Source organism: Saccoglossus kowalevskii, chromosome 8, assembly GCF_978046115.1.
Source record: "Saccoglossus kowalevskii chromosome 8, keSacKowa6.1, whole genome shotgun sequence".
In the NCBI taxonomy this organism is placed as follows: domain Eukaryota; kingdom Metazoa; phylum Hemichordata; class Enteropneusta; family Harrimaniidae; genus Saccoglossus; species Saccoglossus kowalevskii.
Window position 1 is genome coordinate 29,777,085 of NC_140648.1, and position 21,163 is coordinate 29,798,247.

The 21,163-nt window shown below is 34.5% G+C and overlaps 2 protein-coding genes across 2 annotated transcripts in view; one reads left to right on the top strand and one right to left on the bottom strand.

Annotated features, from left to right (window-relative positions):
• LOC102808281 (katanin-interacting protein-like) overlaps positions 1 to 4,644 on the bottom strand; it is a 58,672-nt gene extending 54,028 nt beyond the window's left edge. Inside the window, exons 1-4 of the mRNA XM_085502468.1 lie at positions 4,463 to 4,644; positions 1,197 to 1,261; positions 1,011 to 1,075; positions 314 to 498 (exon numbers count right to left, since the gene is read on the bottom strand). Of these exons, the coding sequence (XP_085358594.1) occupies positions 314 to 498; positions 1,011 to 1,075; positions 1,197 to 1,261; positions 4,463 to 4,469 (322 nt within the window). The 5' untranslated portion in view covers positions 4,470 to 4,644. The remainder of the gene's footprint in view (positions 1 to 313; positions 499 to 1,010; positions 1,076 to 1,196; positions 1,262 to 4,462) is intronic.
• A 231-nt stretch (positions 4,645 to 4,875) lies between these two features.
• Positions 4,876 to 18,616, top strand: LOC100367781 (tRNA-splicing endonuclease subunit Sen54-like). Its single transcript, XM_002739286.4, has 10 exons — positions 4,876 to 5,154; positions 6,003 to 6,161; positions 7,695 to 7,758; positions 8,510 to 8,593; positions 9,226 to 9,321; positions 9,798 to 9,847; positions 10,643 to 11,694; positions 12,753 to 12,813; positions 14,784 to 14,897; positions 17,975 to 18,616. The coding sequence occupies exons 1-10, from the start codon at positions 5,039 to 5,041 to the stop codon at positions 18,129 to 18,131; spliced, it is 1,953 nt and encodes a 650-aa protein (XP_002739332.1). The 5' UTR covers positions 4,876 to 5,038; the 3' UTR covers positions 18,132 to 18,616.
• The last annotated feature ends 2,547 nt before the right edge of the window (positions 18,617 to 21,163 follow it).

Genomic DNA, 21,163 nt, shown 5'->3' on the forward strand with positions numbered 1-21,163 from the left:
AAGATTTCACTGGGGTCCTTAAAAACCCATGTTATTTCCCACCCTGACAGTTTAAACTGAATTCAAATTTGGCATGTAAATGCATGCATATGCAAGGCATTATAGGAGATAACATACCACTGTATATAATGAATACTATTACTAGAAGGGAAACTGATTACAATATTCACTATTTTAAGTTGAGCTGCAGTATAATATTTAAAATTCACAAAACATAGGTTCAATCAATTTTACACGTTCACACGGAGTTAATTTAGCAAGATTCAGTGAGAATAGCAAAACTAAAATCCAATAATTAATGCCTTTACAGTACCTCCTGCTGTCTTGGGTTTCCTACAGCTTCTAGGCGTCTTGGTAGCTGTCATGCAAGGTGTCTTACTAGTAGGAGGTAGTACTCTTGTATCTGCATTGGCACCGTTCAGATATAGTGCAAATCCTTGTTCACGCTTCTCTAACTCTATCTGTTTATCATCTTTCTGTGTCAGCTTTTTCATCAATCTGCAAGCAAAGAATTTTTTCTGTCGTTATTTTTTTTTTGGAAATTTTATATTGAAATAGAGTTTTTTTTTGGAACAGAATTGCATATAATAGGAACGGATTATCTAAAAAATATGAACAGCATCAATTTCATAAGAATTTTTGTTAAAAGCCACGTTTGCACATTTTTGTTATCATCAGTTCACTTCCTGAGCTGATGGTCATGGGTCATCCAATAATGAATACCGCCTTTCCCAAAAAGCTGCCATAATAAGCCATCCAGGTTAAGCAGTTCTTTACTACCACTCCTGTCCACTCTCTCAGATGATCCAACTATTTTCGTCTGACCATACAATATACATGTTCCAATACAATATAATTATGAATTCAAGTAGTAACCCCCATGTTTGGAAAATTTTATCACACAGGAATTGCAGCCATTAATTGGCCATCTACAAAGTAAACACCAAACAAAGCCAAAACATTACAATACTCACATTTTAAACAAAGATAATAACATATCTACAGCTTACCTGTTTCTCTGTTGCAACAGTAGTAAATAATCATCATACCCAGATGGAGCTTCTTGTTTTGCAACCTGATGAATGAATTGAGAGCATATCTTAAATTATTGTCAGTGAAACTAATTTACAAACATAAAATTCACCTGTTTCTACATGTAACTACGGTTAAAATTTAAGTAAAATTACCATACTTACTTGTACTCTTGTTGGCAACTGGATATCACCAGCACCTTTGCTCCAATGCTTTCGTGCTACAGATTCTAGGAAATATATAATTTGAGATCAGACAAGGTACATACATAAAATAAATGCATAGCATATGATATCGTGACAGATAGAATTAGGTGAAAAACAGACAGAGAACCAATGCACAGACACACAGATACAGATGGCAATTATAAAAATAGCTCTTACCAGTAAAACATGTGCATATCATGAGCAAAAAGTTTAAAATAATTAAGAAACTGCTGTAAAATATTATATCTTTATTATAGATTCATTCAACATCATACATGGATAAAATTAAATAAATTATTTGAAAAACAGTGGCAAATGATATCAATAATGACAATAGAAAGCAAATTGATTCTTCTAATAAGTTGAGGACATACAGAATGTTTAAGAATGAGTTTAAAGGGCTGGCAGTCATCGTGCCGCGTCCTGTTCGATATGGGACTCATAGCGACATATACAACGCGTGTAAAATGCGTTGTTTATTTACATGAAATTCGAACACGCGCTGCACGACGACCACCACGCTTTAAAGCTGAGATCTACCTTCTTGATATCACTAAGTATGACCTTAACTAGATTTAGAGTTAATAACCATTGTCTTAAAATTGAGACATTTATTTTTTAGATCATGTGACCAATGTATACAAAACAAAGTTGAAGATGAAAAACACTTTATTATGAATTGCCCAGCATATAGAGCACATAGACTGCATACTTTTATTGCTACTGTACTGATAGAAATACTGTATTTCTAAAGATGCAATAATAAATATTATTATTATTATTATTATTTATTTAAAAAAGCAGAAATTCATATAAATAATTTTAGAACCAGTTGTTAGAGTGATAAATTTATTTCCATTATGTGCGACAAACATGAGTCAATTCTCATAGCTTAATTCATTAAGGCCAGTCTTAATACCAGACAGTAACTCTGTTTTTAAATGAGTTTGGAGCTTTTTGTTTTTGTTATTTTTAGGGGCCCAAGCCTGTAGGGCGTGGCCCCTATTCTTATTGTTCGGTTTTTTCTTCTTTCTTCTTTCTTCTTTCTTCCGTAACTTTTTTCGTCAAGCCGTTTGAGAAAACCGCTGAGCGAAATGGTCTGATAATGCTCTATACTGATACTCCCTAATGTGAACTGGTGCAACATGCTTTCAGAATTTTGATTGGCCAATTAATTTGGCAGCCATATGGGATTGAAATAAAACCGGAAGTGGCTGTTTGACCACTTTCTGAGGGTCTAGACGTCTAGATTTTTTTATGGTATATAGTACAACTCATGTGTAATAAATATCAGCAATAAAAACTTTAGCGGTCATGTGACTTTTTCCGCCATTTTGTTTTTCCTAAAAACGGTAAAAAACACTTAAAAATCTTCTTCTTCAGAACCGCCAAGTAAAATGTTCTCATATACAGTATTTAGCTTCTACATATAGAGCAGATTTAGATTTGAGAAATTCATTATGATTGGTCACGTGGTTTGGCCGCCATTTTGGGTTTGTTCTCAACAGGAAGTAGTTTTTTACTCATGCCACACTTGAGCGATTATCTCAAATATTGCGTCATGGCATGTCTCTAACTAACCCTTTCAGAAACCTAAAAAAAATTTCAGATCAGTCACATGGTTTGGCCGCCATCTTGGATTTTAAGCAAAATTGATTAAAAGTTTGGGCATTTGTTTCTCAGAGGTGAGTCAACGAATCTACGAGATGTTTTTATATTTACCATGCCTGGCCTTAGCTCCATACGAGAAAAATAATATATTTTCGATAAGTCACGTGGTTTGGCCGCCATCTTGCATTTTGTGAAAATGGAAATTATGCAACTACATGTTTTGTATTAGTCCGATTGGAATAACATTTTGTATGTGTATTCTACTCTTTAGATACATTCTTTCCCCTGAATGGCATATGGCTAGGTCATGTGGCTACACGCCCATGGGGTGGGGGCTTCTAACCTCATTAATATGCATAGCTGCTATATCTCAAGCACTGTTGCAGTTAGGAAGATGATTCCTGTGTTATCATGACAACAGTGAACAAGCAATTTCATTAAAATAACAGATTACCATATATGGTCATGTGAACTCATTAATATGCATAACTGTTATATCTCAAGCACTGTTGCAGGTAGGAAGATGATTCCTGTGTTATCATGACAACAGTGAACCTTAGATTTGATTAAAATAACATATGACCATATATGGTCATGTGAACTCATTAATATGCATAACTGTTATATCTCAAGCACTGTTGCAGGTAGGAAGATGAAACCTGTGTTAGTATGATGATGTTAAACAAGAGATTTGAATAAAATAACAGATGACCATATATGGTCATGTGAGCTCATTAATATGCATAATCGTTGTATCTCAAACACTGTTGCAGTTAGGAAGATGAATCATGACTATGTTGAACAAGAGATTTGATTAAAATAACAGATGACCATATATTAATAACCTTTATATCTCAAATAAATATATGGAACCAACTGCATTTCGACCTCATGGTACTAATCATTCAAACTAATTGTGTATCATTTGACATTATTTATGGCATATACTTGGGCCCCTGTGATGCTGCTTGCAGCTTTAATTCTTTATTTGTTTTTTATACATTTTTATCGTCTCCGGGTGAGGTTATGAGTTAATAAATATTATTATTATCACTTGTACCCTATTTATATCATAAACCTAAACGCATTAAAACTCAAGGTGATAATATATAAGTGTAATCAAAAACACTAGTGTCTTTGGTGGAATAAAATATTACTTACTTAATTATTTATAGTAAAATATTTGCATTCACTTACAGCCTTATAATGGTTATTATATTTTATCAAACTAATTATCCAAGTGAGTAACGATAACTGAAGCAGACGGTGGTATGGTTTATAGCGATTGCAAAAAAATAGATTAAGAGAGTCGTAGTTCCTTCTTCCTGAATTCACAAATACATACACCTTTTGAAGCAAGTACAACCCCAGGTTTAACGTGATAATGAATTAATATCGCAATAACTAGTACATTTTTTATTCATTCAGGCAATCAGTGTTATATCATTTTTTTTTTAAATGTTGAAACTATAGCTAAACAACTACAGTTAGTGAGTGTTATATACAACCTTGGCGTTGACGCGTGAACAACCTAACGGTAATAACACCGATCGCAGTGCCATCGAATCGGTCTGCTGTCTGAGGTTCAACCAACCTAATTATCTAATACTTACTGTCCATTTTAAAGTCCAAACCTATCAGTCAGCACGTGCGAATATAACCATTCTTCTTAAATCAAAACATTCATGTAAAAGTCTTGTAAATTTCAGTCATTATCTTAGTAACGTCTTAGCGAAATTTGGTCATATAACTATGTGTACATACAAGTTGTACGTTCGTGTTACTTTCCTCCAGTGGCGCATGACGCCCTCTACGTTTCTAAATACAAAGGTAGTCAAAGGTTAATAATAATTAGTTGGGCGCATTTGTAAGATTACTATTATTAATTAAGTTATCAAGGTCGATTTAATTATATTTTATGATATAAAGAAGAATTAAAATGGTATGAAACATTCTATTATGATTAAAACATTTACAAGTAATTAAATTGTTTTAACCCATTGTATCCTTAAATATGATCAGCTGTTTTGATGAGAACGGGCGACTCACGTTTTCGTACCTATGACAGCAGGTATGACTGAGATGACATTGTCTGTTACACACGTGACAAGAGTTTTCCACTTCGAAGACTGTCTGAAATCATGTAAACTTTTTGAACGGCACCAATAGTACGTCGTCAATCGAAGTGAATGAAAATGAGCGACAACAGAGAATGTAAACGAGACCATAATCAGAACTCAGGTGATGAGAACAAGAAGATGGGCGAACCAGAACGACGAATAAAACCAAATGTTCAGCGATTGAGGTGAGAACCAAACCGCATTATAATAATATGGCTTACATGTAACCCTTGCCTTTAGTTTCTCTAAATATGATATACAAATGTAATTTTATTCGAAAAAGAAATTTTGGAAGAGAGAGAGGGGAAGAGAGAGAGGGGGAAGGGATGGAAGAAACAAGAATTTGAGTCATATTTTTTTTTTATTAATTCAACCATTTGAAATTGCAGGGAAGGTGGCTGGAAGATTTGAGAGAAACAAAAATTACATGCAATGTACAGTAGGAAAAAAAGTTGGCACTTCCAAGAAAAAGAAACATTTGTATATAAGATACTGCAAGAAAAATGCTCCAGTCACCCCACCCCCCCATGATTCAAAATGGTTAATCCCTTATCGGTATTCACTGTTGGCAAATGGGTGACACATACAGTCCCAATTTAGAGAATGTTATATACAAAGCTAGCTAAAGCACCTATAAATGTTGTATTTCACAAAAATCATATGTTGAAATTTACTGTAAACTGTAGGAATTTTAAAGATTTGATGATTTACTAATGGTCATCAGGACAAAATCTTGTGAGTCACTGTGACTTTAAGACCTCATTGAAATTTTCGCTATTTTTACTAACTCATAAAGTCAGTTAATTGTGTTTTCTGCAAAATTGAATTGAAATTTAGTTTTTAGCTCAATTGACCATACTGACAATGCTGAATGGATGGATGTCTGGATGGAAAGCACAAAATCACCTGACAAAAATCAAAACAAAGTGGCTAGAAAAAAAACTTCATTTTTTATTTGCACAAAGTAAATCATTTTAAAATATCCACACATTCACATATTGACGTTTTATACTACTATATATTTGTCTTACAGTGGTCGCGAACTTTTGAACATGAAGAAGATGGATTCACGTTTACCAACACGAGGAGTAAAAGATTTTGCGCCTGACAACTCACCATGGCAACAACAACGTTTAGATTCGGCATATGCTGAACAGAAAAATCTACTGTCTGAAGAACGAGTTACAAGGCAGTAAGAAATGATTAATCATTTTTAGTCTTGGTTTTCGAACGGTGTTATGTTTTAACCTGTGTGTGTGCATGCGTGCGGACCTGTATCTTAGAAATGCATGGACCAATCACAATCAAACTTCACACTTACATCATAAATGATATTATACATATGCACATAAAATTGTTTCATGATCTGATTCAAGATGGCAAAATGGCGGCCATTTTTGTGCTAAAAAATCATCAAAATCCAGCATTTCTCTGCTGTTTATAGATGGATTTTGTTCGAAATTGGTATATACGTTGGACATTATAAGACCTTGATGCACATCATTTTGTTTTTCAGATAAGATTCAAAATGGCCAACTGGTAGCCAATTTGTTTTAATGAATGTGGTTCTAGGACCATATCTCTGACTTCCTAAAAAATCATCAAGCATTTGTGGATGGATTTTGTTCAAACTTGGTACATACATAAGACATTATGGGTTCCTGATTTTATTTTTCAAATCAGATTCAGAATGGCTGACTAGTGGCCATTTTGTTTTAATGAATGGTCTTCTAGAGCCATAACTCTGACATGCTTTGACTGATTTTGTTCAAATTTTATATATTCATTATCCATGTATTCAAAATGGCTGATTTTGTTTTAATTAATGCTGTTCCAGAGCAATATCTCTCAATACTCGTTTAACGATCACATACAAATGTCAATCATAATCATAATCATACTCCTGACAGTTATATTCCAGCTATATTACTATAAACAAAACAATATATCTTAAATTCAATAACTAACTGGGACTGTGCCATGCATGGCTTGTCTTTTATTGTTTATAAAGCGTTACCCTTTCCAGATTGTGTCAGGTCTACCCTTTCCTGATTGTGTCAGGTCTACCCTTTCCTGATTGTGTCAGGTCTACCCTTTCCTGATTGTGTCAGGGCTACCCTTTCCTGATTGTGTCAGGCCGACACTTTCCTGATTGTGTCAGGTCTACCCTTTCCTGATTGTGTCAGGGCTACCCTTACCTGATTGTGTCAGGGCTACCCTTACCTGATTGTGTCAGGCCGACACTTTCCTGATTGTGTCAGGTCTACCCTTTCCTGATTGTGTCAGGGCTACCCTTACCTGATTGTGTCAGGTCTACCCTTTCCTGATTGTGTCAGGGCTACCCTTACCTGATTGTGTCAGGTCTACCCTTTCCTGATTGTGTCAGGCCGACACTTTCCTGATTGTGACAGGGCTACCCTTTACACATTGTGTGAGGGCTACCCTTTCCACATTGCATTTGGACTGCCTTTTCCCAAGTAATTCCACTATCCTGGAGCTTGTTAAAATCAAATTTTACATATATATGATATACATCATGTCTGATTAAAAAAGGCATTGACATGATTTCAGTTTGTTTTGTCATGACATTGACTTGTTGTCATTGTAGTATTCTTTGTAGGATATTGTATGATTTATTGTATGAAAAACAACAATTAAAATAGATTGGATAATAATTAATACATCCATTATCCACACATCATTATTTTTTTTTAAATCTTTATAGTGGAAGTCTTGCTCAAGCCACATGGAATGGTGGTCTAGGACTAGCTGAGCTTACCCTGGAGAAGGTAAGGAATAATTGACCTAGAGGCTATGAATACTAATATGGCAATGATTTACAGACAGTCAATGGACAGAGATAGTGGGCACAAAGGTTTTAAGGTGGTTCCTATTTTCTCCTTTGGACTTCTATTGCAAAAATGCATACACACAAAAAAGATTGGCAACAATATTCATAATGCATATCAATCAAGAAATGAAAATTTTATATGTAACACTTGCTTTATCCCATTAACAACTAACTTTCTTTTTGTAGTAGTAGTTATCACAACTAATCTTTATTGCTATTAACTGATAGAAACATTGTATTTCTAAGCATGCAATAAAGTTATTATTTTTATTATTGTACGCAAGATGTGACCTTGATCTTTTGTCCTGATGATCAAACTGAGTATTGTACTGTAAGTGTGTGTAAAGTTTGAAGGCACTAAATATTTTTGCATTGTAGTTCTATTACACAAATACATAAATACTGTGAAGTTGACCTTTGGCATTTTTGTCCCTAAATATGTAACCATGCAAGTCGTGCAGATCACATGAGGAACATGTGTGCCACTAGCACACTAGCCCTTGAGTTCCTGTTGAGTTCTATTATGAACATACATACTGGGTACATACAGCAATGAATTAAATAAATTTTCAATTTCTAGAATTAAAAACTCCATCTGTTTGCATTAATTGTACTCTCCCATTCTCTGTAAATAATAATATATTATCTTCACTTGAGTAGTTTACTTACTTTGATTGTTTCGTTTGTAGGGTAAATTTTGGAATACTATGGGACATCACATCAATGACAAGAAGTGGCTGCTTCCTGAGGAAGCATTGTTTCTTATGAACGGGGTAAGTCCTTCATTGCATCTTGTCGATGTCTTCTTATCCCAATGCATAAAAGGACAGATTGAAAATGCATATCATATCTATGAACTACAAAAATATTTTTATTGTATGCTACCAGCATGTTGTCCAAAGCTTCTGGGATTATATGTGGTTCAACAATGACAGAATATGGTGAACATGTCTTATGTGCAGGGATTGTGTTAACCATTAGTCTACTTCCATATTCTATGCTATCAGCACTTGTTCAGCAATCTACCATCTAACTTTATTGGACTGTGAAAATACGCATACTGTGGAATACTTTATTTTCGCTGGAATTAATTTTCGCTGAAAGGGCTTTTTGGGCGTTTTGCTTGGAATTTATTTTCACAGATTTTTGATGAGTTTAATGTGAAATAGAGAAAAAAAAATATATTCGCTGGATTTTATTTTCACGGAAACATCCCTTCAGCGAAAATAGTGAAAATAAATTTCAAGTGAAAATAAAGTATTCTACAGTATATAATTCCACAATATTATATTATGAAATCATTAACAGACACCATCAGATTGTGTAGCATAAATATTCTTCATTGTACATATAACACACAAACTTTGTACTTACTGTATATTGGATATTTCTATTTGTTATGCAGGGTTCCTTAGAGTTGTACTGCAATGGGGTTCCTCTATCCATACAAGAAGCTTACTCCATATTGATTCCTGAGTACGTACCAATAGAATATTACCAGGTAGATTAAATTCTCAACTTTCTTATTTAGTATATCCTGTAAATATTTTTGACTTAACACTTTTCACTGCTGAGGAAGTCAATGAGGGATTTCACATGCTGATGAAAGTGCAGTGAAACCCATGGAGGAAACATGAATGGGTAATTCAGTTTAGTCTGGTAATGCTTTGAATTCGAATGCACAGGAGCACGAATATATGTTTACATTCTTCAGGAATATTGTGGTCTGAAATGATTTTAGCAAAAATATGACCACTAAATTTTTATTGTTTCGTTGTTCATTGTACAATACCCAGATACTTTTTACCATAAAATTCACATTAACTGAACTACATGCATGCATGCATGCTTTGAATTAAGGTCTTCCTTTTAGGATTACATCAGTGAAAGTTTTTGTTTGTGAAATGTATTATGTAGTGATTTAAACTTTATGTGGCTGTATATAATGCCATTATTTGTTGTATTTACTTTTTGTAGGTTTACAGTCATTTACAGCGACTTGGATACATAGTAATACGACATCAAGGGTAAGATTTATCACCATCTTCTAAGACATTTTTCATGGATATCTCACTGATCATGAGCCCAAATTATTAATTTTAAAATAAAATCTGTTATTTTATGATTGACACTGTGTTTTATCTTATGGATTTTAACCACGTTGTCAAAATGAATATCAAAACTATTAGCTATATTGACCACTATACATGTATTATGGTATTCATCATGTGTAAATGTGTGTATAGGGTTTCTCCAATGCGTATCATTATCACTATACATGTAATACCACATGAGGTGTTGATAGACTAATTAAGACAACCAGAGGTTCAAGGTTCAACTTTTCTTTTTTCTAAAAAAAATAGATAAAAGAATATAGTAGATGAAAGATGAAGTACTGATATATATATACACATATATACATGATATATACTCATTTGGGATTACCCATGAATGTAGCTGTTCATTTTGACAATATTTATAAATATAGATCCAAATTCAAACATATTGTTATGATTGGGTCACTCTTTTGTACTGCCCTCTGTGAGCAAGGCTAATAACTGACAACGCTTATGTTTTTTCAAAATTATATTTACCTGCACCAGTGATGTTAAAATCATAGTTGATTATGAATTTTGAGTTTCTGAACATTGTTTAAAAGTTTATAAATTAACCATAAACTATTGATAATCTGTATTCAATCAGTTCTTTAAATAAGAGTTTATTGTTGGTGTTGAAATATTTTTAAATTGTTGGAGTTCCAGTTGTTTTTCTGTGTTGGTAATAAATATAAAATTCATAATTTTTTCAATTTACTTTACTAGGACCCAGTTCACCAGTTATGAAATTCAAATCAGATTAGATCAATACCAGGTGCGAAATAAGCAGATACAGAAGAAGATAGAATTCTGGCAGCAAGCTTCTGAATATAATAAACCTGTTGCCTCAGAATGTAGAAAATCAAAGTCATCTCTCGGTCACAAAACGAGTTCCTACTCACCAGTTAGCTTCCCAAGTTTCGCGTCTCCTGTAGTCCGTGAAGAGATCCTTTCATCAGTTTCTGAATGTTCCGATGGATCACATGATATTGTGCAAAAAAAACATGAAGAGATCCGCCATTCTGAAATCAACTTGTTGTCTTATAAACAAAACCAGGAACGAATGGCGGCCATGAAGGCTAAATTTGGTAATAAAAAACATCGCAAACCGAAGCAGCACAGTAGCGAACATAATTCAAGTTATCGAGTTGAAGCTCGTCACTCTGCTAAGTTAAATATGCCTTCACATAGTTCCATGGTTAAAGAGTCTGAATCGACCGAATCCACTGATAATTCTTTTGATAATGTCATGGATGAGATAAATATTGATAATGTACTGGAAGTATTTTGTGATTTAGCTAATGAACAAGTGACACACGGTGGTAAGCGTTTGATTAGCAACCAGGCGGCGGAATATATGGGAAATACGGCCGTTTGTAGTAATATCCAATTCCCGAATATTGCGGATAACTGTCCAATGAATGAGTTCCTGATTGTGAAACCTGGCCTTTTACCACAGAGTATAGAAGCTGCTAGTAAGGAGAAACATCGTCCAAATGTCGCACAATTTGTCAAACTACAACACCTCATCCAGATGACTGCTGAGGCATCAAGAATTACTGATTCGATGATGAATACATCGCATCAACACTGCGATACCCTGAATAGCATCCTGCAACAAGAGATTGGGGATTGTCTCAGGAAAGCATCAAACTGGTCTGAATTTAAGGAGCTAGAACATCAACAGAAAAAGAAACTTAATAAAAGTAAAAGAAAATCCCTATGGCCTGATGATTCTATTCAGCCACTGGTCATGCCTTCAGATGCAGTCAATACATGTGAGTTATTTTGTGAACTTTGTGATGTTTTATTTACACATTTCCTCTCTCAGAAAAAAACAAAAACAATTAAATAACTGGACAAACTAACATGGATAAGTTTTTAATTATATTCTTTATATTGGATTGATGGTATCTTCATTGCTAGGAGGTTGAACATGAAAAAAAAAAGATCAACCACTATACTCGAGTGTGCCACAGTGTCATTAGGAAGGCCAAAGCCCCTGGTCGTGTTTTATTCACTACAGATGCAATTTTGGGGGAACCTTGGATAAGATTTGCTGAGATTGCGTTCAACTTGATCTGGTTGAGGCCTGGATTCAAGAATATGATTTCTGTTGAAAAATGCACTGTATGTATGGTTATACACTTGCATCGGCTGAGATAGCTCCGCTGTTAACAATGCAAACTTCAATTAAAAAACTGAAGATATCATTAGCAAATGAACAATATGTATAGTATCAAAGCAGTCGGACTTGCTGTTTTCAACAAGAAATCGAAAATATCACTTTTTAGCAAAAATGACAAAAATATTCGTTTAAATTAGGTAATTGAAGATATCATCACGAAATGAACAAATCTGAGAGAGGTCTACTTGAAGTACCTATATATATAATATCAAAGCAATTGGTCCTACAGTTTTCAACAAGAAGTCGAAAATATCACTTTTTACCAAAAATGACAAAAAAATTCACCAAAATTAGAGAATTGAAGATATCATCACGAAATGAACTAATCTGAGAGAGGTCTACCCAAGGTACATATACACCAAGTATCAAATCATTCAGACTTGTAGTTTTCGAGAAGAAGTTGAAAAAGTAAAACATTGACAAGGACGCCGGACGCCGACGGACAATCACTCATATGATAAGCTCCGCTCGACAAAGTTGACAGCGGGGCTAAAAAACCTCGGGTGAGATAACAATGATATGACATCAAATTTCAAGACTGTCACCTGTTTTATTGTTATTTTACATGTTCATGTAAATTTAAGATTTTAACCCAGTGAATAATTAATGCATTTACAGTACTAACTATTGTTTGTTTCAACTTTGTAGCAAATATCCTTGACAAATTGGGTATTATAAAGAATGTGAATGTTGATTGTAACAGAAAAAGGTTAGTTATTTTAGTTATTAAGCTTGGGAATTGAATCCTAAGCGATAACAATGAATGCTAAAAATGCAAAGGCTCCTGGGTAGATGCTTGTTTGTAAACCATGACATGTACACCCCTGCTTTAAACTTCATGTACGTTTTAAAAGGAACATAGATGCTACAATAGGACAGACGAATAAACATGCATATTACTGATTAGATGAAAAGTATGATTAATAAGCTCAACTAAACAAGCCTTACTAACAATATGGTCACTATGATTGGTAAAGGTTATTGGTATAATATAATGTGGTTTTGGGGTTATCCTATCTCTTGGTTTTGGATACTATCAACACAAATAAAACACATTCCCTTCACTTTTACAAAAATTTATAAATTTCAATGGCAGTTGAATCCAATCAACAAGCACAATCAATGCAAGATTTATGAAACGAAACAGAAAATAATCATGTCATTGTCAGTGCAATGCAGACAGCCTGACCTGTTTTGATTAGTTCGCCCGTTTCTCGTTTGCTGGCCATTTTTTCTGGAGTGTGATACAAATGGTGAACATGATACTGCCAAATCAATCAAGAACCAGGATACGGCTTGGATACGCTGAAACTTTGTAAATCGTCCTCTTTTCAATTGTAAACTTTATTCCAGTGTAATAAAGGTATACCTACATGTACCATGAAAAATTGTATCGCATCACTTTGGAAATTTATGCTAAATACATGTACTAAATACTAAACAAGCGCACATATCGTATTCATTTACAGCATCGGATTTTAAAACAATGACTCGTGGAATCACAAAGAAACTGTTAAGTACGTATTTCACACATTACCGAGGACTGCGGTAGAGACCCCTAATTATAAGCAGTCCGCAGCTCTCCCCGGCGTTCTGCGGTACACCGCGGTAATGACCGCGGTGCACCGCCCGTTTGATTTCCTACTCTTCCCTTAATGACATCATTTGAAAATGTTTGTACTGTTATTCCATCAGGTGTTAGGAACGTCTTGCTTCAGTTTGAATTGTGGAATTTATTAATATTTATTTATTAAATGAAAGGAATGGGTTTGTTGTGTTGATAGTATATCTGTATTCATTATAGATATGATATCAAATTTTAGAAAGGAAATAAAAGCAGAAGACGCTTTTGAGAAGATCCCAGATGTTTTTGCAGCTTTCTTCTGAATGGCCAATTTACGAGAAACATAGATCCCATCTAATTTATTCAGGATGCTTCAGATTATGTTTTGAATATTACAATTAAAATCAACGTTACAGAATGTTTAAATAGTGGAACATAATTCATTTTCATGTACAATGTAGCAGTGAAATTGTACCATTGTGTCAGAGGTCAAACTGATCATTGTGGGATTGTCTGTTAATGTGTTGTGAAAACCAAATTTATTCATGCAAAACTTTGGTATTGCCCAATTGACTAAGATGGACAAAATCATCATCCCAGAATTGTCATGGTCATGTAAAAGCTTGAACTTGCAACTAAATAACACATGATCAAAGCTTGTGTTAAAAGTTTGCGAATGACAAACTAATTAGTCACAATCACTGTTTATATTTGCTATGGGTGGTGACTATTATGCAAATTATCTGTCTATTATGTCTTTAGCTGATTAATTAAAACATAGCTTTCAAAACAATGACATGTGCTTTTGTTTTTAATTAACAAAAATTGATTTTTACACCCTATAAAAACATCCAATTCCTTTTTTTTTTCTACTGAGTGTTTGCTCCCTGTGGTCCAGCATTGAAAAATACAAAAAAGTAGAATTTGGGGTTTCAAAGCAAAAAAACGTGTACAGCATCCTTAAGTGAAAACTTGGCTTCATCTCCTACAATTTACAGTGACAATGTTATGCAATAACATGCCAAAATTGATTTATCTTAAAAAACACATTATATCAAACTGTATGAAGCTTGAAAGATAACACTAATATAGAGTTGTTTATTTTAAATTTTCAGACCAAGATTGGATAAATCTTTACCCATACAGATTGCATTTGATGTTTATTTACCAGATTCTGGGTACAAAAAGACGAACCCAGGAATACCTCATCTAAAAATTTGTGTAGTCAGGTAAGTTAAACCTAATTTTGAAATCTGTGCTCTCATGCGAGTTAAAAACCTCAATTTAAAATATGTGCACTCAGGTGAGTTAAACCTCATTTTAAAATTTGTGTAATCAGGTGAATTAAGACTTATTTTGAAATCTGCACACATGCACAGCTGAGTTAAACATCATCAACAAATCTGTGCACTAAGAGTTAAACCTCATTTTAAAATCTGTCCACTCAGCTGCCTTATTTCGAAATCTCTGTAGTCAGGTGAGTTAAACCTCATTTTAAAATCTGTCCACTCAGGTGAGTTAGACCTCATTAGTCCCTGTTCGGACAAAGTCCGAAAACGGGGACTATTAATTTGGGTTTGTTTCATCCGTACGTTCGTCCGGAGCTATATCTCGGACACCCATTGATGGATTTCATTCAAACTATACATGAAAACAATGCATAATGTCTTACATATGCAGGTCAAGTTACTTTACATATTGGGTTGTAGGTGCACGTCATTTTTTTTTCGGGATTCAAACAGATATGGCCGACTGGCGGCCATCTTGTTCTTTATGGTACCCATGCTACTTCATCTTGAATGCAATGAACGTTTCTGTTTAAATTTTGTACAAAGATAGTATACCAAAAGATACATCTACACCATCATTATTGTTTCTCAGAGATGACTATGCCAATTTAGATCAAAGCTGATATGTTGATCATACATGTTGGGTTATAGGTACACATCATTTATTTTGTGATTCGATTCAATATGGCCGGCCAATGCCCAATTTTCATGTAAAAGTGCTAAATCGTAATTTTTGCATGTCCGGAGCTGTTTCTCAGAGATGACTATGCCAATTTGGATCAAAGTTGGTATGATGATCATACATATTGGGTTATAGTTGCTTGTCATATTTTTTTCTGTGATTCAAATAAATATGGCTGACTGATGGCCATTTTGTTTTTCATGATACCCATGCCTACTTTCCCATGAATGCAATGAACATTTTTGTTTAAATTTTTTACAAAGACAGTATACCAATAGATACATCAACATGAACATTATTTTTAGTCCCCGTTCGGACGAAGTCCGAAAACGGGGACTTATAATTCGGTCTCCGTCCGTCCGTGTGTCCGTCTGGAGTCATATCTCAGAATCCCTTGGACCGATTCCGTTCATTCTTAGCATGTGCCTAGTACTTCATGTGGGACATATGCACATGCAGTGGTTTAGCGATTCGATTCAAAATGGCCGACTGGCAGCCATCTTGTTTTTTGAAAATGTTGTATTTTGGACATGCTTTGTCAGTTTTCATTCAAACTTGGTACATAGATTATACATGTTAGGATACATGTACATGATGATTTATTTCACAATTGGATCAAAGATGGCCGACTGGCAGCCATCTTGTTTTTTGGACATGCTTTGTCAGTTTTCATTCAAACTTGGTACATAGATTATACATGTTAGGATACATGGACATGATGATTTATTTCACAATTGGATCAAAGATGGCCGACTGGCAGCCATATTGTTTTTTGAAAATGTCGTATTTTGGACATGCTTTGTCAGTTTTCATTCAAATTTAGTACATAGATCATACATGTTAGGATACATGTCCCCGACCGTCCGTGAGTCTGTCCGACCGTCCGTGTGTTCGTCTGTCTGTGCGTCAGTCTATCCAACGTCATATTTCAGAATCCTGTGGGCCGATTCCGTTCATTCTTTGCATGTGCCTAGTACCTTATGTGGGACATATGCACATGCTGTGGTTTAGCGATTCGATTCAAAATGGCCAACTGGCAGCCATCTTGTTTTTTGAAAATGTTGTATTTTGGACATGCTTTGTCAGTTGTCATTCAAACTTGGTACATAGATTATACATGTTAGGATACATGTCCATGACGATTTATTTCGCAATTGGATTAAAGATGGTCGACTGGCAGGCATCTTGTTTTTGTTTTTTTATGCGGTATCTTGGACGTGCTCTGTCAGTTTTCATTCAAATTTGGCACATACATGTACTTTATACATGTTAGGATGCATGTCCATGACAATTTGTTTCAAAATCTGGTCAAGGATGGCCGATTGACAGCCATCTGACTTTTTGGCCTTATTACTATATTTCCACAATTTATGTACCATTTTCATTCGTATTTGGCACATACATCATACATATCAGTGTGTCTCATAATCAGATCAAAGATGGCTGAATAACGGCAGTTTTTATTTTGGCCATATTACTATGACACGAAACACGTGTTTTGATGTAAATAAACAATCTGTTGTATACGCCACTTGGAACTCAAGTTTTAAGAACACGCTCGCGACAACCCCTCCGCTTTAATATGACGAGCACAAAGAGAACTTAACAGGGACTGTGTCATTTTCAATGACTTGTTGTAGTTTGATTCAATATGACTGCCCAATGTTCAATTCTCGTGTAAAAGCACTAAATCATAATTTTTTACAAATCCATTTCTATTAATGGTTTCAATCTAATCTCAATGACTTCCTCAGCATCAAATTGATATGTCAGATCACAAAATTTTGGACGGGGACTGTGTCATTAACAATGACATGTTTTGAAATCTGTGCACTCAGGTGGGTTAAACCTCATTTTGAAATCTGTGCACTCGGGTGAGTTAAACCTCATTTTGAAATCTGTCCACTCAGGTGAGTTAAACCTCATTTTGAAATCTGTCCACTCAGCTGCCTTATTTTGAAATCTGTCTAGTCAGGCGAGTTAAACCTCATTTTGAAATCTGTGCACTCAGGTGAGTTAAACCTCATTTTGAAATCTGTGCACTCAGGTGAGTTAAACCTCATTTTAAAATATGTGCACTTAGGTGAGTTAAACCTCATTTTAAAATTTGTGCACTCAGGTGAGTTAAACCTCATTTTAAAATTTGTGTAATCAGGTGAGTTAAACCTTATGTTTAAATCTGTGCACTCAGGTGAGTTAAACCTCATTTTGAAATTAGTGTACTAAGGTGATGCAAAATTCAACGTCACTGCTAGTGATGACAGTTTGCCAATCATGTCTCCAATCACCACTGAACACTTCATACTCATAGATTATAACTTTTCTTTCATTACAGTTCTTCAGATGCATGGCCCACACTGAATGTCATCAGTAGATTGCTACATGAATGTCAAGGAGTACCACTACTGTGGGCTGTATTGGATAACGCTGATATCTCTTTCCACATATTCCATGATGTTAATTTACCAAGGTCTATCAATGGCAACACCTGAATTACATTTTTTTAGCTCTGCTGTCGACTTTGTCGAGCGGAGCTTATCATATGAGTGATTGTCCGCCGCCGTTCGTGTAAATTTTTTACTTTTTCAACTGCTTCTTGAAAACTACTAGCCTGAATGCTTTGATATTTGGTGTATATGTACCTTGGGTTGACCTCTCTTAGGTTTGCTCATGTCATGTTGATATCTTAAATTCTCTAATTTTGGTGAATATTTTTGTCTTTGAACTTGTGCACACTTATCATTTGTCTGGCATCAACTATTCATGAAAAAACAGTACGGTTGGATGCGTTGTCAATCATTCAGATTTGTTGCATAAGCCATTATTGATTGATCAGTATGCATTAATAAAATGCCTTTCTAATAGAAAAAGTACGATAGTAAACCCAAAAATGCCTAAATTGCATGCTATTTACAGCACATGTCCTTACATTTCACAATTTTATGTTTAAATAATAAAATTTGTACTACCGGTATAACCCTTTGAGCTCCTTTGTCAACTTTTCAGCACCATCTAGAAAATTATTTTTTCAGTCTACTGCTCTCCACATGAAGTGCTGTTAAACTTTTTGACCACAAATTTGAACTTGTCTGTATGGTTCAAAATGATGATAAAATTTAGTGAAAAATTTTTAAAAATATTTTCACTAAAGTTTGGGCTGGATAAAATCTGGCACTCAAAGGGTTGAATGTGATCCCAGGTTATTTTGAGAACATGACAAGCATGACGATAGTACTGCTGTAATATTGACAAATGTGCAACAACACCATTACATTCAGTTGTGGTGTTTTGCAAGTGAAACAATTACTGCCAAAAATGTCTTTTTATGTACAGAGAAATATAATATATGAGTGTATTATATTTATGATAGTATTTGTATGTGAATTCAGACTGGTTAAACTATTTGTAATGCAGACATGGTGAAACATTTGATTCCAGAAATCTTGTATTGGATTCAATCAAGCATTCCACATACTTGTTCTAGTGTATCAACGATTGTGAAACAATTACCTTTTCACAATGTATATAACACTGAACCAAGGTTAATAAATATGTTCTGTCATTTGCTAATTATATTATACAACATTGAAAAAACTGAATTATTTATAGTACCTTTGCAGATGTTTGCTATTCTCAAAGTTCGTATGTTCAAGGTAATGCGTGTTCAACCCCATTCTTGGGTGTATTTAGTACCCATATGTATGAAGTAATTTTAACAGCTGTTTCTCTGAGAAAGAAACAAACCAAATGAACACTATGCACATGAAACATGGATGTGCAAATCACACTAGGCCAAATGTCATCGAAGATGACCGAGCAGAGCTCACGAGTTGACCACAAACTTTTTCCATTCAAATGACTTCTCCAAAACCATCAGCTGGATTGCCTTAATATTCTTACCACACCTACCTGGGATGGTCCTCTGTCAGATTTGTTCATTTCATGACATCACATGTAAACCTCTATTTTTTGGGAATATTTTTGACTCCCGTGTGCGAAGCACAAAAGGGAGTCTTTGCAGCTACCCTGTCTGTATGTATGCAACTTTTTGTTCCACCATTATCTCAAGAACCACTAATCAAATTTTGATGAAACTTGGTACATAGATGCTCTGGGGCAATGTGCAGATTTTCTCGGGGTTTGGTAACAATCTATGCATATTAATTACCTAATTTGCATGATAATTAGCTAATTTTTAGTCGTTCCACCGATATCTAAAGAACCAGTCATTGGATTTTGATGAAACTTATTACATAGATGCTCTGACCTGATGCGCAGATTTGATTATTTTAGTTAAAAATGTGTGCATATTAATTAGCTAATTTGCATGATAAGTCAATTTTCAGCTTTTCCACCGATATCTCAAGTAGTAATCATCACATTCCAATGAAACTTTGAACATGCATTCTCTAGGACTACAGAGATCCATTGTTTTGGAGTAAATATTTGTGCATATTAATCACCTAATTTGCATAATTGGTTGATTTTCAGTTCTTCCGCTGATAATATCCAGTACAAATCATCACATTTCAATGAAACTAGGTACATTCTCTAGCATATGCAGAGTCTGGATCAGTTTTTGGGTGAATATTTGTGCAATAATCACCTAATTTGCATAATTAGTTAATTTTCAGCTTTTACGCATATTTTAAGTATGAATCATCACATTTCAATGAAACTTGGGACATAGATCCTGTAGGACTGTGCAGAGACCTGATTTAGTTTTGGGGTAAATAATTATCTAATTTGCATAACTAACCAATGTCAACTTTACAGATATCTCGAATACTAATCATCACATCTCTAAGACAATAGACAGACCTGATTAATTTGGGGTTAAAATCTGTACATATTAATTACCTAATTTGCATAATTCAATTTTAAGCTTTCACACTGATATCTACAGTACTAATTATTCAATTTCAATGAAACTTGGTACACAAATGCTCTAGGTCAATGTGCAAACCTGATTATTTCCATAATTAGCATACTAATTTATAATTTTTTGGTTCTAATCACATTTCAATGAAACTTGGTACATAGATGGTATGTTACATTGTCTCTAGTCTCCAATACTCTCAGCACACCGTTCTTTTTAAGCTTTCTTTGATTGTCATTTATGGTTAAAAATGATTCTTTCCACAACCACTTGTTATATTACTTTGAAATTTGGCATAGATTACACTGACTCCTGGCAGCATATGCAAGTGTCTATGGACTGGTTCTAAAGTTCATTTATTTGAAGATGTCTCCATTTTTGTGGAAGTTATGATTTTTTTTGATTAGTTATTTTGGATTGTTTTCACTTTCCCATTCATTATATATGGGCTATGTATAATGCAGCAGACAACTGTATCAGTTGGAAGCTAGGCTCTCAGTACACATTGTCTTGGAAAATGAACTGGATGGGCCAATATTTTTCAGAAATGCCAAAGAACTTCATTTTTCAGCTTCATATTCCTGTACACCCACATCATCAATTATACATATTCATGCATTTCATACACAAATATGTTTCTTTTAT

Coding starts and splice junctions, on each gene's coding strand:
- LOC100367781 (XM_002739286.4), top strand. CDS start 5,039: ATGAAAATGAGCGACAACAGAGAATGTAAACGAGACCATAATCAGAAC. Junction 8,594..9,225: donor CATTGTTTCTTATGAACGGG/GTAAGTCCTTCA, acceptor TTTGTTATGCAG/GGTTCCTTAGAGTTGTACTG. Junction 9,848..10,642: donor ATAGTAATACGACATCAAGG/GTAAGATTTATC, acceptor TTACTTTACTAG/GACCCAGTTCACCAGTTATG.